The following is a 25,193-nucleotide window of genomic DNA, read 5'->3' as shown; positions in this document are numbered from 1 at the left end:
GTATGGAAAATTACATCATAGTTGCTCAGCCCCTGTATGATATAATACTCCTTGATGCCAAGATAGGGATTAAGCTAGAGTCTGATATCCTGCAAGAGTACTTTCTTCTGGGTGCTAAGCCTCTGTTTATAAAAAAAAAATAAAAATAAAAATAAAAATAAAAATAAAAGCTAAGCCTGCCTGTCTCAGCCCATGTCCTGTGGCCCAGGGGGAGCACAAAAGCTGCTTAATCTATCTCTCACTGTGGGATGCAGCAGTGAATGTAAACCAGGCACGAAATGCTTTAGGTAATACATAGAAAGCGAGCAAAGCAGCAGGGATCCAAAATTCTGTGTGCACACATGTATGGCCCAGGACCTGCTCAGTAGGCTCAGCCCCATGTCAGAGAAGAGTTAGTCACCAAAACCTGCATTCAGACAAAAGGAGAAACTCAGACTTTGTCTAATTCCAGCAGCTCAGTGCTTTTGCATCTGTTTTACAAATCCAAAAGAGCGAGGGCATGCTGTCCGTGTTTCACTGAACTGCGGAGGGCATCTGATGTGCAGCCAGGTTTGTGTGCAGTGCTGCTGCCCTCCACCACCAGCTACACTGCTCGCCCTGTCTTGTCTGCTGCTGCAGTTCAGAATGGGAGCAGCAGACCCAGTAAGCAGTGCCTCAGCAGCTCTCTGCCTGTATGAGTACCAAAATAAGCCCAATCCATCCTGCAAGTGTTTAATTTCCAGCACTCACAGAGCAGTGGCAGCATCAGAGATGAAAAGGTAATTCTGGTATTATTACTGTTCTCCTGCAGCACTGACACGCTTTGTGCATACACACAGTGGTCTTATTAGTTAGAGCTGCGGCCTTTGAGCCTCGTTTAAGTGAAACTAAGCTTAGTGCCTGCATTATGTGCTCTTGTAATTCACAGCAGCTGCAGATACTGTAATCACTAAGGTGCCTACGTGGGCTGGATGGTCAGAGCTATCGGGAAAGAATGCGTGGCTTCTGTTCCTGTTCGTTGGGCTCCTTTAGGAGATGTAAAGCAGGTGTACTGTGAAAGCTTGAATCGCTCTTGTTTCTGTTGCTTCTGATCTCAGTCATGTCCATATCCATTGGTTAAACGTTGCTAATGTTATAATACATACACAAGTTCTTTAAGAGCAGGAACTGATCTGTTCCATCATTTGCTCAAACACACAGCGTAACTCTGAATAGGTGCTTCCACTCAAAGATAGATAAATATACTTTTGTCTTGTCCTGTTCTTTTCCCACTTCTTCAAAGTGGTTGACTTCTGCTATCTGTGAGATAATGGAAAGATCTCACATCTCACAACCTGCCCTTATGGATGCCCCATCCCTGGACGTGTTCAAGGCCAGGTTGGATGGGGCCCTGGGCAGCCTGGTCTGGTATTGGATATGGAGATTGGCAGCTCTGCAAGCAGCAGGGGAGTTGGAGCTGATGATCCTTGAGGTCCTTTCCAACCCAAGCCATTCTGTGATCATATATAGTGCTTAAATCCACAGCAGCTATTGAAGGAAGCATCAGCAGAAAGCATTAGTTAAGACCAAGAGTGAAATTCAGTAGATATTAAAATGTGTTTTATTTTCCTCTAGGCATTTTGGAATAAAGCATTGACACGAGAATAAGTACGAGTGTAATTATGAAGCTGAATTTCACCTTGGAGATTAAATGGGGGAAAATGGGAATGGCTGATCAGGATTTTGAAACAAACATTGGATTGTAACATCAAATCAAATCGTGTGTGTGATCAGCAGATCACGGGGTTTTTTTGTGTGCTATCCCAGGTTCCTGGGGCTTACTGCTAGCTCCCTGCGAGCAGAACTAGGATTGATTCTTCGGGTAATGCACAGCAAATGTATTCCATGTATCAAAAGAAAAACAGACAAAGCCCCATAGAACCACTATAAATATGTATGCAGATTGGATTTTTAAGGGATTTCCTGGAGGGGAAGAATCCTGGAGTTGCTTTTTTTTTTTTTCTTTTTCCTGAATATTTCATTGGAAGCACCTTTCATCCTTGTATAGAAATTATAGGAAGTCTATCAAAGGCCCTAAGGAAGAACGGGATATTTCCTCTCTTCCTGCATTCGTATCTTATTTCCTGAAGAGAACAGTCATCTCCATTTCTGCTGTACACAAGCAGAAGACGTCAAGCGTTCTACAGGGAGTGGATTTACTGAGCGCATTATCTCATGTCTTGATCACCTTCTGCATAAACTCCTGCAGATGTCACGTCCGTTGCAAAGAGATGCTTCTTGTCCTCTTGGAACTGCTCTGGTTGGTTTTGTATTTGATAACGTTGGTCTGAAAGGGGAGCGAGCGCTGCTTGTTTTCTTCCTAGAGGGCAGGACACACACACACATGTGCTTGTAACTCCATGAGCTCCAAAAGATTTACCGCTTTACAGGGAGGGCAGAGTTCATCAGTAGTGTTGAGAGCATCCGTATTCCAACCAGTTGGATTTTGGAGATTCTTATTGGGAAGATCACAGCAAGCTTTACTGGTACAGACTTTTTGGGATAGGTGGTAATTTTGCATTTGTAGAACCTGTGGGCTGACTGTGGTCAGTGCGAGTAAGTAACACGCACAAGGAAATGCAAAAAACCAGGAGGAACCTTGACACACCACGCTCAGTTCTGAAGCATCTCCTCTTACAGACCCAGTGAGTTTTCCAGATTTTTGCTGAGAAACGGCTTTTAAACATCCTGTTTTCAAGTACTGGTGGCTTTTAGCAATTCTGCAGTGGGCGCATTGACCTTGCACCCGTCTGCGTTGTCCCCGATGAAAAATTGGGAGAGGATGTAATAACATGAAGTTGACCCAGAATTGCTGATTTATGAACGTCGTGTTGACCAACAACATGTTTGTGGATGTTACATAGGTTTGCTTAATGCTGGAGAAGTGGGACAAGGGTTGCCCACTGTTAAGCTCTATGGGGTTTTATTCCTCACCAGATCTTTCTTTGAATTTGGTGTTTACGCTTGCTTTCCAGTTCTGCTTTTTGATTTCACTTCTGAGAATCTGAGCCTGCACTCAGTAACTGGGGTCAAAAAACACAGCATTTGTACATTAGTGACCCAAAAGCTGCACTGATAGCTTGCTGCTGACTGTGATTTTTTTCTGCACAAAATGCTCTCTGGGTTTCTCTGCAGGAGCATGCAATGCTTCCTGTGCTTGCTAGGAAGCAGAAATGGAGTAAATCAAAGACTACATCCCTGTAAAGCAAACTCAGAGGCTGTTGAGATCTAATATGTATATAATTTCATATAATCTGGCCTTAAGATCTGTCTGCACCCAAGTTTCCATCACCCAGTGATCTTAAGCAACAGCAGAAGCGATGAGCTTTGCTTTGTTTCTGTTGCCGTCTCCTAATTTTTGGAGTCTCCATGTCGAGTGATGCGCAGCCCAGAAGTGGTTATTTATTTTGTGCAGGCTTTTTTAAGCAAAAACGTTGGTGGAAGTGTTTATACTGATTACAAGAGGCCTTTATGCTGTGTTTTTGTTTGGGTCAAAGTGTTTCAAGTTGGACGTTGAAGGCCAGTTGCTGTTAGGGATACGGGCTGTGGTTTGTTTGGTTTGGACAGGTCGGTGAGGAGAGGATTTTGAGTTTGTCTCTCTCTGGATCTCAGTGGAGTTGCTGGGGTCTGCGATCCAGAAAACGCTCAGCTTGGCACAGGGAGCATCTGATGAAAAACATATTGCTAGAATTGCAATCATGCTCGCTCACACATTAGCAAACCTTGGTGCCGTGACCAAGGGCTCTGTCAGCACGAAGGCATCTCTGCTGTGTGTCCCAAAGCCATCAGTGCCTGCAGGGCAGCTGAAGACCCCAAAGCAAGGCACAAAGGTGGCAGATATGGCTTAGAGATCTGAGAACTTTTCCTCTTCTCATTGGGCTCTGTCAACAGCATGACAGTGAGTGATGGTTGGTAAGGTTGCCTTGGGTTCACTGGGCACAAACATGCCCAGCTCTATAAATAAATAACGAGTGGAGTGAGCTCAGCTCCGGCGTGATGGGCCGCTTTGCTGGCAGCCTGTGCTGGGTTCCAGGTGTACTTTGGAGTATCAGATTTCCCTTTAGATTGCACGTAGAGATGTATCCGAAGTGCCGGTGCTGCCCCCACAGCCTGTGCCTTCCTTGAGTACTGCACTGGGCTCAAAGAGATGAGCTGCAGAATTGAGCTCCAGAACCAAGGCCAGCTGGTAATCTTTTTTTTAAACAAAAGTTGTGGTGGGATGAGCAAAGAGCTGCTGTTTTAACCAAGGTTTTAGGAGGCCAAAAGGATGCTTTACACTAGGTTTAAACTGCCTGTGAACTGCTGCAGTGTCTGACCATGCAGCAAGGTGAAAGAACCCATTCTGGCATTTATTAACAGCCTGAATTCTTCCTGTACAGCTCTGCCCATCCCGCCCGCAGTGCAGGCTTTGGCAGCTCCGAGCAGAAGAGGGTATGCTGAAATACCAGCTCTTATGTCCATCATCACACATACCCTTTTCTGGCTTTTGCTCTGAGTCATTGCATCTGAGCAGGGCAGTAGGAATGCGAGCGCCTGGCACCGGAGTGATGGTGCTGGAGGTGGCAGATATGGCATCTTGTACACGTCAGGAGGCTTTGTCATCTTAAGAATTAACCTGAATGTCTCCCAGCGTGTTTTGCAGAGGCTTTTAATTTGAGCAAATCTGGTTTTCTGAGATTATATCTTTCCATCTCCAAACATAGGCTGGCGCTCCCGAGACTTGAAGTCTGCTCCAAAACACTTCAAAGAGTGATTGCAGTTCTTCAGCCCGTTGCCCCTTGTTCATTTTGGCAGCAGATGCTTCCAAAAGTGCATCTGTTTTTAAGTCAGCCTGAATCTAATGGCCATCATGAAAAGTCATGGGCCAGTTGCTTTGGCACTGCAATGTTAGGGGCAAACCCAAATATTGTAGCACATGTTGGCCAGCCCTAGCAAGTGTCATCTCTGACATCTAAGCATCGGTGCCTCTAATCAGATATTCTTCTTGTTAGTCCTAAATGCAGGAAACTTATTGATTAAAACCTTGCCTTGAATTTATTTCCTGCATCACTGTGTTCAAATGCGTTTGATCTGTTTTGGTTTTGAATCAGTAAGCGATATTTCCGTGTGTGCGCAAGATGTTGTGCTTGCTTTGATCCCACAGAGATTTATTTTGGCATCGCATGAGCTATTTTTGTTTGGCTTTGTGTGAGAATTTTATGAGTGCCACAGCGTCGGGGATCTGCCAGAACGGTCACATAAGGAGACGTGCAGGAGATGAGAAGCTGGAGATGACAGCAGCTGCTTGAAAATACTGAGCTGGAGCTTCGAGGTGGACCATTGCCTGGAGCAGCCTTGTGAGAGCACTTACCTTGCTGAATGCAAAGACCAAAGAAAGTGGCAGAGCGGCCTGCAGAGCTTTCGTGTGTCACTGCATAGCTGAGAGTTTGCTGCACGCCTTTGCTCTTCAGGGAGTTTAACAATCTAAGTAAAATCACAAGGTAGTGATTCCAGGGGAATTAGATTGTAAGTGAGAAGGAAAAAAAAGGCTGCCTGGACACAGAACGTACGTCATACATGCCATGTGTTTCAAAGGGTATCCCCAGTTAGCATAGGCATGAGCTAAGAGCTGTGTTTTGCCTTCAACAGGCCGTGTGTGTTTGTCTCTTCTTCTAATAAAGTACAAAATGCTGCAGCTGCGATGCTTGCACATCATGAGCATGCTGCCACCACTTACTTCTGAGCACCTGTGCTTGGGAGGGAAGCAAATTCCACTGCTAAGTGTATCAGGAAAATGTTAAATCTGCAAGATGAGGGCCTCAGATGAAGGAGAGAAAAGCTGGAAGAGTTGTTTCCCAAGTGTGCTCACCCTGCCGTTCCAGGGAGGGGGGGATGGTGTGCCCTTGAAGTTGCAGTAGCTTCTTAAATTTGAGAAGAAGCAATATCCCCTTGCTATGCAGTTTGGTATCTACTTATGATGCTGGAGGACTTTATCTGTAAGGTATCATCGTGCAGGATCTGGAGAATGAAGGAAGGAAGCATGAATACTCTATTGAAGAGAGGAAAAAAGTAAAAAGCTGGAGTTCTATACAGCAGATAATGTCTGTGTAAGTGTCTTGTAATGATTCTCATGCAGGGTGTGAAGGTCTGCTCTCTGCTTTGCGGTGAGCCCAAAGGGTGGCACAGCTGCAAGAGAAGAAATGGACTTATAAGGAGTCAGCACGTTTGCAAATGAGATCCATGTGTACATGCACATCCTTTGCCTCTCATGCTTTGTGAAATTGCTTTTGCCAGCTCTTTAGCTACAGCCATAGTGTCTTAAAATAACTATTGGAAATGGGAGATCAGGGCAATTTGTTGTGCAGGGTTTCCTGGGTCTGGAGCAGAACAGGGGGAGCAGCTCTCCTGGGGATCGCTGTCGTAGAAGGGGGCAAAAACCTCAAAGTATTGTGAGATCTGTAAGCATATGGAGGGAACAGTACCGTTCTTCATTGGCTTCATATAGAAATGGTTCTTGGTTTTAACTGCATGCATGCAGTCGCGTCCAGAGATGTTGTCCCAAAATATTCAGGGGGAAGGAGGGAGCATTTGGTGAGAGATAAATGATGCTCCGTGACTTCGCTCTGCAGGTTGGGGCCATGGGACCACGCAGCTCATGTATGTTGGTGGGAATGTTGGTGAGGAGGTTCTGACTGTGGTGTATACAAAGTCACTGGTGTGTGTCCAAGGCTTTGTTGAAATAGTTCTATATGAACACACAGTCTGCTGCCTTGTTTTTTCTTATAAAACCAACCCAAGTGTAACTTGATGGTTGCTGCTGATACTGTAAGCTTTTTGGGTTATCAGTGTGTGCAGAAGCAACTCAAGGCAAGAAACCAAAGAGCCATGTGCAGAGATAGCCCTGAAGTATAAATCGTTCCTTTCTGATCCGGTGTGTAGCTCCCTGTGCAAAGCTGATGCGTTGTGGATACACACAGCAAAAAATCTCAGATGTACTGCTTGCCTCAGCACATGCTTGCCCATCAACTTGCTGGTTGCCACACAGTATCCACCCTCCTCTTGCCTTCCCCTTGGAAGGAGAAGTAAACTCCACAGCGATCTCGGTGAAGTTAAATCCACGTAAATTTTTTCCTTTTGCTTTTGGTCATGGGATTTATTGCTTGATCTCATGCGTCATCCACTTGAGTGCATCACAGTGAGTCAAGCCAAAGTCCAGGGGCACAGCTCGTGGCCTGGCCTGGCAGAGCAGCGTGGGGACTGCTGGGAGCCCCTGGTGGCTGGGGGATGTAAAGTAGAACAGCAGGCAGAGGCTTTAGCAAGGGCAAAATATGACCATTGGACGTGGCTGCTTAAGAGGTGAAGCACGTTTCAGTGCAGAGCATGAATCGTTTCCAATTCCTTTTTCTTTTTTCCTTTCAGGCTGTGACTGTGCGGAACTCCATGGCTAAATCATTGTACAGTGCCCTCTTTGACTGGATAGTTTTCAGAATTAACCACGCGCTCCTGAACTCAAAGGATATGGAGGAAAACACCAAGGTAATGCCTTGCCAGCTATTTTGGCTGCACACTTCTGATTTAAAATGGGTAACTATGGGATAAAACATTAAATTGCTCAGCATAAAGTTAACGTCTCCTCGTGGAACATTGCTGTTAATATTTCAGACCAAGTACTTTGTTATTTTAAGTGGTGTTTGCTGAGCCAGGAAAGCGAAGCACCTCCAGTAACGTATCCTCCAAGTGGCTGGGGAAAAGGTTTGCTTCAGTCACAAATCCTGGGCCCACACCCCTCCAGGAGCAGTGCCAAATCCTTCTTCCTCCTCATGTAAGACTGTAGGGCAGTGCGTATTTGAGGGAAAAGCTGGAAATCCCACTGTATGGAAATGTTTTGATGAGGTCGTTCAGTGAAGTTACTCTGAAAAAGTGAGAAACGTGTTGTGGTAGGAGATATGGGGATAACAGGGCTCTGAGGAGCAGGGAGCAGGGTTGGAAAAGCACTGCGACGGGAAGAGTGAAGTCAGCACGGTGCCTCGCCGGCTTCCCAAAGAACTGATGGCAGGGATTGCAGGACGTTTCCTGCGATAGCAGGGGCTGCACACGGTGATCCAGGACATCCTTTCTGAGCCCTTGTCCCAGAACCTGTGCTGTGCTCAGGGCAGGGCTGACCCCTGGCTGCTCTCCATGCATACGTGTACGAACGTGGCCACGCATGCACGTGCCTGCAGCTCGCCAGCTATGCCGTGCTTGGAAATACTGGGTGCAGGCCAGCAGCATTTTATTTTCTTATCATTTCTTTTCTGGATCGTGCAACCGAAGTGAAGCTGCCAAGAGGCTGATTGCATTGCTAAGCATTGCATTTGAATTACACTGGGGGACTGAGGGAAGTCGCAGTGGTTTGTAGCATAGCTGCTCCTATAGTTAACTGCACAGAAATGCTTGTGGTGATTAGAGGAGCGTGATTATAGGCTATAAATAAAGGCATTTTGTAAAGCTTGTTCTAAATAGGCGGTTGGTGACACTACTGGCAAGATGAGTTTGGTGACATCCAGTGTGCCTCCTGCCTGCACACACTTGGTGTACTATTTTACAGAACGTTACCTGATCTTTGGTATGTCATCAAAGTTTTGTCTGAGCTGTCAGGGAAAAAGCCACTTGTGTTCTTGGTGAGACACAAACAGTGGACTTCTTTTCACAAGGAGATGCATCTCAAACGCTGCTTATTTTTTTAATAACCCACTATAGATGATTTATTTATTTGTTTTTAAATAGTGTGTGCTCCGTAATATTTACAGACTAAATCAGTCTAGGACACTGCCACTTGCTTGAGCTCTGTGTGGCAGCAGGGCACAACTGTAGATACCTGTGAGCTTGATCTCAACCTCGGGTAGGACTCAGGCCGAAAAACACTGCATTAGGATGTAGCACTTCTTACTCCCATATGTGTTCCTGGGGTTTGGCTGCAGGATATGAGAACTCCAGCCCATGGAAAGAGCTGTCAGTGCAGGCAAGATGTCAGTGCTCACGTGGCAGCATTGCTTTGGATATGTACAGGTATGTGCCTGTATCCCAAAAGTGCACATTTAATCTCTGGTTTTTGGAAGAAAAATATAATCTTGCACCTTTCCCTGAAAGGCTGCTGCCTCCTGAGTTGGCAGTGGGTGATGTACCCTTCATGCTGCAGCAAGTGCACTGGCTTTATCCCAGCCCATGCTTGTCACCAGTGTTAATTTGACTTTTAAGATAAACTGTCAAATAATCCTGCAGCTTTTGAAGGTTTGGAAGATTGTCAGGTGATGGGTTTTCGGCAGAGATCTGTCTTTTGTGGCATTTAGTCTTGTGCAGAGGTAAAATAACTGAGAGTGCAAGTTGAGAGGAGACCTGTGCCTAAAGTTGGTGTCAGAAGTGAAGGTGCAGATTGTGATTGTCAGCATAAATTCTGATTTCAGTCCTATAAAAACACCTGATTTGAGCTTGCATGGGCTTTGCAGGGGCTTGCTTAACATTCTGCCTGGTTCTATAGCTCAGGGCTTTGACAATGAAGGACGGAGGTTGGAGGAGGCAAATATTCCAAATGCACATCTGTAAATCGGGTATGCACCTGAGATCCTGCTTTACTCTGCTCTGTGTGCTGTAAAAACCATCTCTGCATCCAGCAAAGCCTTCTTGCTGTGCAAATGGTGTTGCAGAGCTACTTGGGCAGGACTTGGCCAAAACCTGGTAGATGTGGGCCTTCCTTGGGGCGAGCTGCGTTTGCTGCAGGGTTTGATTGGTTTGATTTAAGCCAGGCTGAATTCTGATGGACTGCTTTGTTGATAGGCTGGAAGAAGACACAGGTCCTAACAGTGTCTATGGCCTCAGGAGAACTTGGGGCAATGGGAGCAGAGAGATTTTTCATATCCAAATACGTGTGTTTATTTGATAACAGCAGTGAGGAGAAGATCAAAAGACGAAGCTAGGTAAAGCAAACAACTCCTTGGTTGCCATTCTTCCACTGTTTTTCAAGCTAGTATTTGGAAGATGTAAATCAGACCTTTGATATCCATGCATAGTTAATGTACAGTGAATTATTTTGGGAAAGCACAGTGGGACTTGGCTTATCTCACTCACTGACAGGATTCACAGCACGTTGTTTCTGAGCTGAGTTTGGGATAGTGATTTGATAGGAGTTGTTTCATGCTTCCAGCAGTGCTGCTGCGTGTGGGTTTTGCTGTGAGTTGCTGCTGGTGTGTTCTCCATTTCTGATGGTCGTCTCTGTTGAGCTTTTGGTTTCTGTTCTGATAACGGCTCGCTCTTCTTGTAATACCCTACAACTGTCTGAAATCTGACCTTTATTAATGAGGTCGGAGATGTTTCCTCCTCGTGAGAACTCGATTACTAAACCTCACAGAGTCCTTTATTTAATTTCCCCTCCTTATATTAGGTTAGGGATTGTTAGAAGACCGTCTTGCTGCTTAAAATGATGATGCAGTGCAGATGATGTTTGAAGGAAAGAGATTTCTTTCAAGGGTGTTTTTAAGCTTTTCCCATGTGGTTTTTGTGAAGCATCTTCCTTTTCTGCTGAATAACCCTGTTGTAGCGGAGGTGTTCTTAAGTGTTTGTCGTGGTCAGTGTGAATTCACGGCCTCTAAATAATTTAATTCATCAACTAAGATTATTCTTGGCTATCTGACCTGAAAGAGAGGAAGAACTGCTGAACACTTCACTGGGCTTCGTGCACATCTGTTCGTCATTTTCATGTCCCAGATTCAGAATCTGTAGCAAATTCCCACCTCCCACTTTGTGTCAGATGTCACCGTGGACGTTGTGGTGATATAGATTGGAATAATCCTTTAAGATTTATTGGTGATGATGTTCTTTATATTCACAGCGTTGGCTTGGTTTGGAATATCATTTCGTTTTTTTTTCCCCCCCCAGAATCTGAAACAAACCCTTTTGCGATTGCCAAAGCGTGCCTCAGTGGTGGGATGACATCACCAACATGCGTTGGGGTGCCATAAGTCAGCTCTGACAGCCCATGTTTATGGGCACTGTGGGAGTTGCAGAGCAGGCAAGCTTTGAGACCCTCATTTGCTGAGTGCCCTGAAGACCCCTGCGTGACATTTAACTCCCTGATTCATGGCTGTGGCATTTTAGGAAAGTGTGAGGCTGCTTTTTCCCTCAAATACTCTCTGATTCTTAATCTGAGGCTCAACAAACTTCAACATCTTCGTTGATGTATGTTTTTAAATACAAAGAATGGATTGCTAAAGGGCTGGGGCACCTCTTCTATGAAGAAAGGTTGAGGGAGCCAGGCTTGTTTAGCTCGCAAAAGAGAAGGCTCTGGGGAGACCTCATTGTGGCCTTCTGGTATTTGAATGGAGTGTATAAACAGGAGGGGGAACTGCTCTTTGTGAGGGTATATAGTGATAGGACAAGGGGAATGGTTTTAAACTGACACAGGGGAGGTTTAGGTTGGATATGAGGAGGAAGTTTTTCACCCAGAGGGCGGTGAGGCAGTGGAACAGGCTGCCCAAGGAGGCTGTGATGCCCCATCCCTGGAGGCATTCAAGGCCAGGCTGGATGTGGCTCTGGGCAGCCTGGGCTGCTGGTTGGTGACCTGCACACAGCAGGGGGTTGGGACTGGGTGAGCAATATGCTCCTTTGCAACCGTTCTGTGCTTCTAAAGATGCTGCACTAATAACTTGCTTGATCCTGCAGCAAGCTGACACTTGCTGGCTTGTCACTGCTGCACACTTGTCTTTAAATATTGGTTTGGGTAGAGGAGCAACATTAAGACATAAGCTATACACAGGTTCATTAAATGTAGTTCATCCTACATCTTGTTGTTGTTTCCAGGTGGCATTCCTTCAAAGCCTGAATTAAAAACCGAAGCGTTGAAGATTTCTAAGCTTTGATATTTGATTACTTTCAGTACATACTGTGCTGTAAACTTCATCCTATAGCCGGCCGGATTGCATGCAGCTTAACAGAATAATTTCACTTACACATAACTCAACAGACATATTTTTTTTCCTGGTAGAAGGCTTGAGCTGCTTTATGCTGGCAAAGCCAGTAGGACCCTTTTATGAGAGGTACAGTGAGATTTTTTGAAGGCCAGCAGGTCGGGAGGCAGAGAAACAGCCGTAAAAATCTGAGTTTCTTAAGAGTCTGATGGACTCCAACATGTTGACCTCTTTCTTTCCCTCGTTCAGTGCATCCAAAAGCACATTGCAAGATTTTGCTTTCTGGAGGAGGGGTCGGGCTCAATGGAAGTGAGATGAGAAGGGGGAACTGCTGAGAAATGACACGTGCAGAATTATCCCTGCTCGTCTCACAGAGCTGCAGTGATGTTGTTAGGTGCTGAGATTTTGGAGTTCTGTGCCTCTTGCCTCTGAGCCTGCTTTTTGTGAGCCATTAAAATGTATTTCAGTAGTGGTTTTGGCACAGTAACTGCTAGCATTGGAAATGGGGAAGTTGGTTGTACTCAGCTGTGTCGTGTTCTGTTGTGGCAGTCTGTGTGCTTAGTTTGAAGCATTCACTCCTGGAAGGAAGGAGCTTTGCAGTGCCAGCATGGTGCTTCTGATTAGGGTTAGGTCACTCTCTGGTGTTTCTGTTACCATCTTCATACGTCCCATAGATAAAGTGAGTGAACCGATAGTTTTAATGAAGGTATTAAAAATAAAACCATGAAACCAATGGTTTTTACTTCTCAGTCTGGGATTTAATGAATGGCTTTGTGAACAGATCATTGGGATGCCCAGGGAGATTGCTCTGCCAGGCTCTGTCCTTGCTCCAGGAGCTTCCAGTTCCACCTCCCGTCCAACAGCTGTTGTTCAGGGCTTGCCAGGTGATGCAAACTGCTGGGAAGCTGCCCAAGGGCTCTCAGCTGTCATCCTTATAGCAGGTACAGCCATCTGGTGCCGGAATAGAGAGGAAAACCCAAACATCAGGCAAGAGGAGGAGAAAGTGGCCAGTGACCTTTTGGAAAAACAGGCTCGCAGCACTTGGTGTGCCTCTCACTGTGCTTTTTGGGTTGTACTTCTGCTTGTATGACTGCCAGCGTTGCCAGAATCCCTCTCATACAAAAGCTTGCAGCAGCAGCAGCTCCTTCAGATTTGGGTAGCCCTCTGCCTATGGGCCAAGCACAGAAGGAAGGCTTTACTGCCATGATAACGTGAAAATGTTCCAGTTGCAGCACAGACAACACTATGGTAATCTGGTTTGTGCTTCTGGTAGCAGAGTTGTAATAGCCTTAAGAAGGTGGTTTGATAAAATCCTTGTTAGACCAGTGCAATTAAAACCCGGAGCCCAGCAGCTCACTATGTTCCTATGGATGGAGCAGAGGGGGTATTTCCCCTCCTTGCCTGAGCTTTGGGTCATTTGGCTAGCTCTGATGCTGTTACCTCGTGTGCTGTTTGGTGTAGTTGGGGTGTATGAACAGAGCTCTTCACCTAAGTGGGATGTTGGTGAGATGTGGAAGCCTGAGCTGGTGGAGGGCCCTGTGCGTGCATCCTGGCCAGAGACTTGCTAGATGGACATGGGCTGAGCTTTATTTGTAGCTGATGATTAATTACTTGTTTGACAGAGCAGGCCTGGTTGTTGCAGCAGGAATTGTACCTATGTCAGGTCCTTTTTACCCTGTTGGATGTTGGGAGACACCATCCCACTACGAGCGTGGTCTGGCCCACACTTCTCACTATGGGATGTTTTTTCTGTCCATATTTAGGTTCTGATGCTTTTCAACTGCTGACCTGCTGTATTTTCCTTCCTTGCGATGCTTTGTTTCTGTTCAACCTCCTGCTGTGCAGGTGTTGCATTGGGAGGCTTACAGCTGGACTGAGTTTGCTTTGCTTGTATCTGCTTTCTACGAGTGTTTCAGTGTTTTGTTTTTGTGATGCTAGCTTCTTTTCCAGCCCTACCCTTGTTTTTCCCCCAGACTGCTATATTAGGCCCAATGGAATAACTTGGAGCTGGGTTCAGATTTCTTCGAAGATGGCAATTTCTCTATAAATAATAAAAATAGCCAAAATACTCTGAGAGGACTTTTATTTAGAAAAAGGCCATCTGTCCAGACATCTGAAGTTACATTTCATCCCTCTGAAGTAGGTGAAGCCTTCCAGATGGCATAATATTAACAGTCCCAGTAAAAATGAAATCCCAATATTAAGCGTATTTAATTCTGTTTGTTTGCTTCTGATTGTACTCAGCATAGAAATAATCCACTGGCTTTTTATTTTTATGCTAATCTGCATTCTCACTTTTCTTGCAGACTTTATCCATCGGAGTACTTGATATTTTTGGGTTTGAGGACTATGAAAACAACAGTTTTGAACAGTTCTGCATTAACTTTGCCAATGAACGCTTACAGCACTACTTCAACCAACACATCTTTAAGCTGGAACAGGTGGGCCTGTAAATATTTGCTATCATACGATGAGTGTACTCATGGATTTGTGGGACTGATGGACCCAGAGTTCTTCAAATGTCCCCTTAATTCCTTTGTGCTAAAAAACGTACCTGGAATTATTCGTATTTAGTTTCTATCTGTCATTGCTACTTATTGCTGTTACTGCTGCCAATAAGATAAAATGCAGAGACTTGCTGTTCTGAAATAACTCTTGCTTTCCAAGCCCCTTGCTGAATTGGAGATACAGATATCCTCAGGCATCACCAAGACCTTAACTGTTGTCCCCTTAACATATGCTCTGAGGATTCATCAGCGTCCAACTTCTGTCTTGCGTTTCTCTGGACTCACTGCTATGTGGTTCAATACCACGTATGTTATTTTTCTGATTTTCTTGAAAGTGGAACACATTCTGGAAGGTTCAGCTTGGTCCTTGTGACTTGTGATAGCAGAGACATGTTAGGAGGGTTGAACTTTAAGCTTTGTTTTAGGTTTGTTAAGACTGGGTGTTGCCTTCCGGCCTCCGATTAATGTGCTGTAAGAGAGATGGCAGAAGTACAGGCTATAATTTAAGAGGTAACGTGCTACAGAATGGCATGGTTTCTTTACAGAGTGGGAGGAGGCTTTGCCAAACATCATTTATTGTGTAATAACAAGCAGGACACATCAACTGCTGAAGTACGTGCCTTGTTGTGAATGCACGACGTGCAGTTGGGCTGCATTAAAGGCTGTCTGTTTCCCATGGTTCCCCATCTGTGACAGGGACTGACAGTGAATGCCTATGAAAGAATTAAAAATATCTATATATAAGTATGTAAAGGTAAATTTAAATATGCTCTGGACCTTCAAAATGCCTTTTTTTTTTTTTTCTGTGCCAGTCTGCATGCCCTGATTCTGTGAAATCCTTCTTTGGGTGAGGTCGATGGAATCCTCCTTATCGTTTGTTTCTGTCGGGCTGGTATTTGATGAGCTGCACTGTGCAGCCTGAGTCCAGCTGAGATCAGAACATTAAACTGGCCCTGCCCAGAAACTCTGATAGCTTTGGTTTGGGCCTCTCTGTTATCTATCAATACTTACTAGCTATCTGTTAGTAAGTACTGCGAGAGATCTGAAAAGGGGTGGGCACAAAGGATGGGCAAAAATAAGCAATGTAGCCCTGATGGAACATTTGCAGGGTGTTTGCTGCACTTTGACCCTCCTCTCTTTGCTATCCACATCAAGGAGATGGTGCTGAGCTGCTGAATGCTTTATTTCTGTTTTGTAACTGGTTCTTTGTATTCTGATGCACCCTTCAATAGATGCTGTAAGAAGTCAGTGGGGAAAAACAAGGCTGTATTTCTGGGAAATAGGGTGGTTTTGCAGTTATCCGCAAAAAAAGGGCAAACTGGAAGACTGCTGTCGAACCAGTATAGCTCTTTTTTTCCTCTAAAGTAGCTGATAGACTTTGTAGAGGGGTTTTTGGGGGGGCATGGGGGAAGATGGCACCTGGGTGAGATGTCATCATCCCAAAGGGAATTCTGTGCTGGGCTGAGGCTTCTTGGCAGGTCAGTGCTCCTGCTTGGGTCTGAAATGTTCCATCAGAGCTCCTGATGGAGGCAGTTTGATGAAAGGAATGTGCTGTAATTCTCCATGGGCCAGCTTATAACCAATGACCTAATTAGGTTGCTGCTATAAACCTGTCAAGTGCATGAAGTCATTCGCATCTATGTTTTCAGTATGTATAAGAAGAGCAGTTTTGGAGGCATCTGATTCCAAAGTGCTCAATTCCAATTCTTAATGCTTGAACACATCATCAAGGCAGAAAATATTTGTTTGCAGTCTCAGCCAGTGGCAATACACTCTTCTCTTCATATTTTGTTTTCTGCAAGTGTAAGTAAATACCCTACAAGTGCTAACTCTTGATTGACTTGCGCAGTCTAATCATTTTCTCTTGTTCTCCTTGGGGTTATCTGCTGCAAGTAGGAGAATGATTTGATTTGATGAGAAGACAGCTGGTGATGCACATGCAGATTTTGGACATTAAGAATGTCCTTCATTCCTAGTTGGCCCAATCTGCTTTTTAATAATCGTTGCCAGTCTGCAGATGGACACTGGGTAGTACATGTTGTGTTTCAGGGCAGCAAAATAGTTGCATTACTTTGAGTGGCAAATACCTGAGCTTGTTTTGGTGTCTTCCTGTGCTGAGAAACAAATGGGGTTGTTGGTGATGTGCTGATGTTCTCTGCTTCCAGAGATGGACTTCTCAGATTCTCAGGAAGGCAGCAGACAGCATTGCTGAGCTATTTGGAAATTTCTGCTAGAAGGAAGGACAAATTCAAGTCGGCACCAAGGATTTTCTACGAGTTGTAGTAGAATTTGTGTGCAGGAATGGCATTTAGCACTGATGTAATTGTTGCTATGACATACTGCTTATGTTATGGAAACCAGAGACCCTACCACAGAGTGGTCTAGCACAGGCACAGGATTGTTTTAACCATATTTTCTTTTTTGTCTTCCATGACTCCTAGTGATTTCTAACGCACTTCACAAAAAACCCTTTCTATCTAAAGACAGTGCTATTTCCAGCTGTTTGCAAACAGCCACGGTCTGTCTGCCTGTAGCCTGGTGCCTCCCAAAAACACAGCTGCTCTGCTGCTGTGTGCTGAGGCAGATGCAAAGATCTCTGCAGTACACAGCTCCTTATTCTCAAGACGACCTTGTGAGTGAGGATAACACATCTCTGCACACTGTTTGTAGTAAAACAGGAGGAGAAGGCGAAAAAAAAAAGGTACGTGTTGGAGTTCTATCTTGAATGAAGACAATTATTAATGTTCCTTTCCTACATTATTTTTTTTTAATAAACCACCCATTCTGGATAGCTGAGGAAGGCTCAGTGATGATCTGTGGTGCATGGGAATGTGCTTCAGCAGATGAAGGAAGATGCAAGAGAGACCAACACTAACTGGGTGAAGCCCAGCCTCATAAATCCTGGTATATTTGTGTAGGCAAATGCTTGCGTTCAGAAGGATAATGATTCACAGGTGTAAAGGTTGTCATTGCAGCATTGAGCCAGAGTGGTTTTCTGCTTCCCATGTGTCCCGCAAGAGGGGCTCAGCTGGGACGCGGGGCTGTAGCCCTGCTGCTGGTGGCTCTGGGGCTGCTCCTGCAGGCCTTACCACTCCTGCTCTATGTGGCAGGAGGATGAATTCTGCTTTCCCAAGGTCCTTGCACAGTGAAGGTATGATTAGCTCTTCCTCAAAGCGTGGTCTCATCCCTCCAGCTGACAAGACCCCAGTGTAAGGCAAGGTGTGCGCATAGCCCCTGGTGTTGGAGCAGCTCTCCTCTGCTATTCAGATTTCTGGCAGTTGTCCTGATGGATGGGCAGCCTCCTGATTCTCGTTGTTTTGGCTCACCCCCACCCTCCTCTTCCTGTTTTCAGCCAATACTTTGCAAAGTTTGACAGGTCCTATAGCCTGCCATCCCGCAGGCATTGCCGCTTCAGGTTCTGCCTCGTTTTCTACATTGCAGCAGCCAAATTTCAATTTTGAGGACATCCTTTTATTGTTTTAAAAATTGATGGGGAACTGAGGTTGAAATAAAAGAAAAAAGAGGCTTGGAGCGCAGTCAACTGGCTTGTGCTCAGGTGTTGAGCAAAGTCTGTTTTCTGGCATGGTCCCTGGTGAGTTTCATGTCCCAGCCAACTCACATAGGAAAACTTAATTTCATAAAGATAACACGTCCTGCAAAATGTTTGCTCAGTCATCCAGAGCTCTGCAAGTATTTCTAGAGGTAGATAGGTTTTTACGCACTGGAACAGGCTGCCCAAGGAGGCTGTGGATGCCCCTTCCCTGCGGGCATTCAAGGCCAGGCTGGATGTGGCTCTGGGCAGCCTGGGCTGCTGGTTGGTGACCCTGCACACAGCAGGGGTTTTGGAATGGGATGAGCATTGCAGACCATTTCAATCTAGGCCATTCTAAACTCCGCGTGGAAAATGAAGTCCTGGCTGAATCGTGGATGTTGTAGCAGTTTGTTCATTGCAGTGGGAGTGAATTAAAAAAACAAACAAAAACGAACAAAGCACCACCAAAAAAACAAGGATCCATGAATTTGATGCAGGATGTGGTGACACAGTTAATTTGCCCTGTGAAATGACTGTAGCCATGCTTAGCACCTGTAGTATTTTAAAGCATCTTGGACACTCGGGATTTCTGTGCACTGCTTCAAATCCCAGCAGTGTCACATAGGGAAAACAGAGCAGAAGCACCTAACAAAAAAGGGACTTTCTGATACAGCATGGAGCACTCACTGTCTCCCCTGCAGTGTTTCCTCTCTCCTTGTGGGCACAAACATGGCCTCCACGTATTCCATCCTTACCATGGCTGGAGATGAGCGGTGACCACGAGCGATGCGTCGGGCGCTGGGAGCTCGCGTCGGATTTCTGTTTTCCTTGGAAAAGGGTTGGCTGCAAAATGCTGTGCTCAGCTCTATTCCCCGTGACATGCGGAGGAATAACAGGCTGCAGAAGTTACTGATTTATGATTTGGAAACGAGCCATCGTACATAACTCATACGTGGGGAGAAGAAAGAATACTTTGAGTTGCTTAAGCGTTATCTTCAGAAGAAAATGGGGCTGTGCTCACCATCAGCCCCTGGAATGTTTGCTGTGCACGATCTCCTTGGGATGAGAGAAGAGCTTTGGGGTAATGGCAGCGTGAAAACAGATGGAAAAACAAATTTTAATTGTATTAAATCTGCGTGGCAGCACTCTAGGTAGGCAAATTGGAAAACGTTCTCAGAAAATGATCTGGAAAGCTATTCTGCTGTGATGTATGGACTCGAGGACTTGTTGTGTTATTTCTGTGCTGGATTTAGCTGTCCATAGGAAGCAGTTTGGGTTAGTTAGTGTTTTTTGATTCCTTGATTCTTTCTTAAAGCCCAGTGGGGAAGCACGGTGTATGTAAGTCCGCTAATGATTGAGTCTTTGTGAACACAGCACCACAGTTTGCACTAATATACTGATACCGCATACATTAGGTAACAGACAAAAATGCAAATTAAGAAACAGAGATGAAGATGAAATAAGCAGTATTTTGTAATAGTTATTTTTGAATGGTATAGACACAATTTCTGTGCCCCAGTGAATTGCCCCGTGCACCCTGCTGTGCTGAGTGCTGATATTCATGCTTGGGACCAGCTGTTTCAATGTAGATAACAGAGAAGGACAAGAGGATATGGTTTTAAGTTGAGGGGGGAAAGATTTAGGTTGGATGTCAGGGGGAAGATCTAGGAGAGCAGTGAGGAGCTGGAACAGCTGCCCACAGAGGCTGTGGATGCCCCGTCCATCCCTGGAGGTGTGCAAGGCCAGGTTGGATGGGGCCCTGGGCAGGTATTAGATATGGAGGTTGGTGACCCTGCCTGCAAAAGGGGGGCTGGAGCTTCGTGATCCTTGTGGTCCCTGCCAAGCCAAGTTATTCTGTGATTCTGTGATTTGAGTCCCAGTCTTTGACCAGAGCTGTGGTTGTAGGGAAATTTTTGCACATTCCCAAACCTTTGGGCTACAGTGGGCAAGGGTTTAATGAAATATTAGCAAGTGTTTGTGAACGGCGGTTTGTCTGAAAGCAGTGCTGGTGGGTTTCCCTGAGTCTGGTGTGAGCAAGATGAGGAACAAGGCATCACTGGAAGCAGAAAGCCCCTAAAATATTTCAGCTCATCTGAAATGCTGCGTGGTTGAGGCAGGAGTGGCTGGCCCAGAACGTGTGAGATTCCTGCCCAGACAGCTGGCTTGGCATCATAGCAGGGTTTTTTGGGGGCAGTATGGGATGAGCCCTCGCAAGGAGAGCTGTGATCCTGCTGAGGGTATGGATGGATGGGAGGAGAAACAAAGCGCATGCATTTATTGGCACAAGGATAAAGCAGGATTGAGCCAAGGTTTCCTTTACGTTGTCCAAGCCTGGTACGTGTAGTAATAACCATTGAGACATAATTCCTTTCCTCTTTGATTTCAGTAGCAATTACCTGCAGGTTGCAAATCATCCTTAGACTTGTGTGTCACTGGCTGTAGGGCCAGGGTTGGGCAAAAGGACTGGAGGAGTAAGCAGGGCCATGGCTGGGTGTGTTGTGCTAGACGAATGTCACAAACGTGATTTTCCATCTTTTGAGATCAGAACCCACCAAACCCCACCGCTGCCACTGAAGCGTAGGGAGCTGATTTGGGATGGGGATCTGCAGAGCCCATGAGCACAGAGCCGTGCCTTTGGATCATGCACTAAATAACAGCAATCCCGGGGGCATCGACCTGTGCGTGTTGGCCGCTGTCAGTACTGCTGGCTGGAAAATGAGGCGTCATCCAGCGAGAGCTGCATGCAGTGCCTTGCACTTATTTCTCCATGATTTTCTAATTGTGATTTAATGACGACTCGATGTTCATCTCACGTGTCTCGAACCAAAATAGGAATTCACTATTTTGTTTTTTTATAGATGGTGTATTTATATGGCATGTGGATGCATATTTATACATGCTGGCTGTGGGCGCTTTTTAAGAAAAAGCTGTGTGTGTAAATTCCTTTTTTACTTAGCTTGGGAACAAACAGAAAGTATTTGGCAAGCTCCTAAATGGAGCATGGGCACGGTTGGCTTTGGCACCCGTCTGGAGGGGTGTCAGGAACTCGAGGCATCTCTGTCATCCACAGCCTGTGGACACAGGTCTCACTCATTCAGGAACTCTTGGAATGAGGTTCTCCCATCTGGAAGGTTGGCAGCATTGGGGTCCCTTCAATGAGCACGTTGTATTTGGGCAGTTCTACTTTGCTTGCTCGGAAGATGGGTTCAGGAGCTCTAGATACCTTGGCTAGCCCTTCACTAGGACAGCTTCTGACTCTTCTGATTTGCTCTGTTATCTGCAGAGAAATAACTAGTTTTGAATGCCTGGAAAAACTGCAGGGCTGATCAGGAGCAACAGCATTTAGAACCGTAATCCATTTCCCCTTTGAAGTGCAGCCTGCTGGTATTAGTGACAGTAAATAAGACTTTTCATGGATCCTTACTTGCTTAGAGGAGAGAAAAACCTTTTAGCTGCAAAGATCAAAGTTTCCTTTAAAAAGCGTGGCATTGCCAGGGATCAGAGGGGAGTTTCTTTTGCCGTGGTTTCTTTTTCCTCAGTAGCTTTTGCTGTGGCTGGTCCTTCCAAGTCCTTTCTCCTTGGACACGGCCACAAAAGCAGCAGCACAAATCCGTGGAGAAATTCCAGACCAACATATCCAGAAAGCTCCAAAGAGGAGCTCTTACAGAGCCTTGGAGAAGCTTCAGCCTGCTCAGCGGATCACGTGATGATGACCTCTTTTAATGTTGTTGTTAGAGAACCAACGTTATGTTCTCTCCCAGACAGTTTTCCATATAGAATGAAAAATAAGGATTCTGTTCTGGTTTTTCAGCTGTGCTCTTTCAGCTTATTTATGTTTTATCCCTCTGAATCTGCGTGTCTGGTGGTCTGCTATTAGGACAGCAATCAAGAGGAGCAGTTCATACACTTGGGTTTGCTGGCTGCAGGCTTATATTTGCAAAAGCTTGGGCGTTGAATCCACTTGTGATGTTTTGTAAGTAAGCTGGGGCCGTCGGCAAGGAGCACAGTGAGGTGTGGAAGCGGTTTAATTCCTGCATTCTCACTTTGTACGCGCTGTCTCAAAGCTCAGCAGATGGTGTTGGAGCCGAGTGGGGAGGAATTTCACACCCTTCTGTTCAACTGTGAATTTCTGGGAAAAATGTGCTTGTGGAGATCCCGAAGCGATGGGTGGCACGGGAGTGGGTCATGGGATGCTGCTCACGAGCAGTTGGTGATGATGGCACTGAGAGTTCCTACATGGAGCTGCTCTGGAAGAAGGTGGTTTCCCACTTAATTCTGTGAATAGCCGTGTGGGAGTAAGGCTTACTTGTGCCTCAGTAAGGAAGGTCATCAGATCAGCTCTGCCAGATGCACTCTGGCCACTTATCTGGCTCCATCTGGTCAGGTTTTCCTCTGCTTTTGGGGTTTATCCCAGCATTACAGGTGTTCTCATGCTTTTGGGAAGCACAGCGTGCTGTGTGCACAATCCCATGCAAATATCTGATCACTCTGCTTTACGTTTCCTTGTTAGTCCATTCTGATTTTACAGTTGGACTCGCTGCAGTAGCACTTCATGCTGGACCGTTTCCCCCTGCATTTCACCCCTCTTTTCTCCTTCAGCCTTGCCCCTGCAAAGGAAGGAGAGAACGTCCTGCCTGGTGGTTACGTGCTGCAGGGAGATGAAGCCCGAGGTCTGAGGACCTTTCACACATTTCCCTGCTTTCTGAACCTGCTTTGATTGCTTTTATATCTGGCTATCAGGAAGGGCTTTGGGTCACAAAGCTCTGCAAGCTCGAGCGATACTCTCACAGTGAACGTGGGCTGACTGATGGAACAAAACCATCTCGCCAGCAACAAGGCTGCCCACCTTCTCTGTGGGCTTTAAATGTTAATTTTGGGGCTGCTCCCCAGCTTCCACTGCAGCCTGGTGCTATTGCAGTACTGTATGAGATGATCGCCTCCTGGGCACTGAAGTGCTGAGATATTTTGTGGCTTGCAGGCTGGGCAGTGGATGCCTACCAAGCCCCAGGTCATGCCAGTTGTTTGACTTTTGGTATCCAGCAATAGGGCAACAAATTCCATACATCGAGGAAAAAAACCTCAGTCTTAGTGTTCAGCCCTTATTTTTTGCTGCCCTTTGATTAGTTTTCTATTCCCTGTATTTCATCCTCTAAGACAGATGGGAAACTTCTGTTTATTATGTTTTCTCCATGCTGCTCTCTGTTTTGCACTTACATCACGTCTCTCATGTTCGCCTCCAACATACACGGTCTCATGCTGTCTTTGTGTTCTTCAGGCTCCAGACCACTCCCTCTGGCCATCTCTTCATTCTGCCATGTGGTTTTGGGGAGCAGTGCCCCTGGGAGTGCAGTACTGTGAGCATTGCAATTTTCTCCCTTTTTGATTCTACTTTTTAGCATCTGCTGCCCCTTGCTGCTGCCATAGCTGCATGTGGAGCAATTCAGAGTAGCTGAAAGACTGAGATTATAAATGTGTGTTTTTTCCCCTCAGAGTAAATGAATTTAGTTCCAGTACTGGATGCAAAAGTGAAAATCCTAAGCATCATCTTCCTTCACTCTCATCCTGGAAATAACACCAGAGAGAGAGGATTAATGCAGATATTAATGAAAATATTTATTTTTCCTTTTCTCCCCGCTTGTCTCTTGAATGATTCTACTCAGGATTAATATTAAGTTGTTCGCTTTTAGCTTGCATGCAGTGAAGGCTTAGTGCTGTGTTTCTGTGTATTTATTTCACATGCAGGGAGTGCAGAATGAGAGAAGCACAGGCACAGATGAAGGCTCAGACACATGAGTGAAGGCAGTGGATTCTGTGCTCGGTGTTTCCTGCACCTCACCTCCCTGCTCCAAGCACGTGTGGATGTGCAGAAATACATTCCAGTGCCTCCAAAATGAATCACAGAATGGCCTGGGTTGCAAAGGACCAAATGCTCATCCGGTTCCAACCCCCCTGCTGTGTGCAGGTCGCCAACCAGCAGCCCAGGCTGCCCAGAGCCACATCCAGCCTGGCCTTGAATGCCTGCAGGGATGGGGCATCCACAGCCTCCTTGGGCAACCTGTTCCAGTGCCTCACCGCCCTCTGGGGGAAAAACTTCCTCCTAAGATCCAACCTAAACCTCCCCTGTGTCAGTTTAAAACCATTCCCCCTTGTCCTACCACCATCCACCCTTGTAAACAGCCGTTCCCCCTCCTTTCATGTATTGGAAGGCCGCAATGAGGTCTCCCTGGAGCCTTCTCTTTTGCAAGCTAAATAATCCCAGTTCCCTCAACCTTGCTTCATAGGAGAGGTGCTCCAAGCTTCTGTCAGGGCTGGATGCTGTCAGTTGTGGGTACTTTCTGTCAGTCAGTATATGCGGAGTTTTAATCTCGCTGTGGATTAGAGAGTGTTTGGTTTAGCATCAAAATAAAGTCTTGATAACAGAGCTGATCTGCCCTTCTGTAGGCACAACAGTGCTTCTTACTCTGCACATCAGCTATAAAACCCCAGCTCTCTGTGGTTCTGAGCAGCAGGCTTCCCTCAAGCCCTTATCCCAGCTGGGAATATTCTGCTGTTCAGCACACGTGTTCCAGTACCAGCTCTTATTCTGCATCCCTCTATGGGACGAGCAGTCCTTGCAGTGTCTGCAGCCTGTGGTCAGTAGTAGACAGGCATTTTTCTTTTAATAGTGCTCAGCTGTCTGCTTACTACAGTTGCTCTAATTTTCACATAACAATATTGGAAATACTTCCACATTCTGCTAATTTGGTACCACAGATTTTACAAGCTAATGTTCCTCAAATAACGTCATGTGAATTTCAGTAGAGAATGCTCACATTCCAGGTATGTGCTCTGCAGCGCCTGGACCCCCATTTTCCTTCTATGTTTGAACATCACAAATAGTTTTGAGGCATGGCATTCAGATCAGTCTGAGCATTTTAAGCTCTCAAAAACGCCTTGCAAGCAAGAAGAGCTCAAGGAGCCAGCTCTTTGCTTAGCCACATCTTTCTGAATATTGAATGCAGTTATGAAGCGCATACATAAATACTTTTTTCCTTAGTGAGAGGTGAGTTGAAGCCACTGACCCCCTTCTCCCCCAGGCTTTGTCTAATGCAATTGCTGACCAGGCTGTTAGCAAGCAACTGATGGTGCTATGGCAACAAAACTCTGCTCTGTCACTTCAGGCTGTGTCAGTTGGGAGGTTATTGTGTTCATGCCAGCAGAACAAGTGTCTTTGTTGGT

General features: G+C 45.8%; 1 protein-coding gene across 1 annotated transcript in view; it reads left to right on the top strand.

Moving 5' to 3' along the window:
• MYO9A (myosin IXA) overlaps nucleotides 1–25,193 on the top strand; it is a 161,910-nt gene that overhangs the window by 84,669 nt on the left and 52,048 nt on the right. The window contains exons 10-11 of the mRNA XM_042885759.1: nucleotides 7,417–7,533; nucleotides 14,243–14,377. Coding sequence (XP_042741693.1) covers nucleotides 7,417–7,533; nucleotides 14,243–14,377 — 252 coding nt within the window. The remainder of the gene's footprint in view (nucleotides 1–7,416; nucleotides 7,534–14,242; nucleotides 14,378–25,193) is intronic.

The sequence above is a fragment of the Lagopus leucura genome, unplaced genomic scaffold (assembly GCF_019238085.1).
Source record: "Lagopus leucura isolate 7727_CA_CO unplaced genomic scaffold, USGS_WTPT01 Super-Scaffold_100052, whole genome shotgun sequence".
Taxonomy (NCBI): Eukaryota; Metazoa; Chordata; class Aves; order Galliformes; family Phasianidae; genus Lagopus; species Lagopus leucura.
This window is presented reverse-complemented; position numbering and strand designations above follow the sequence as displayed.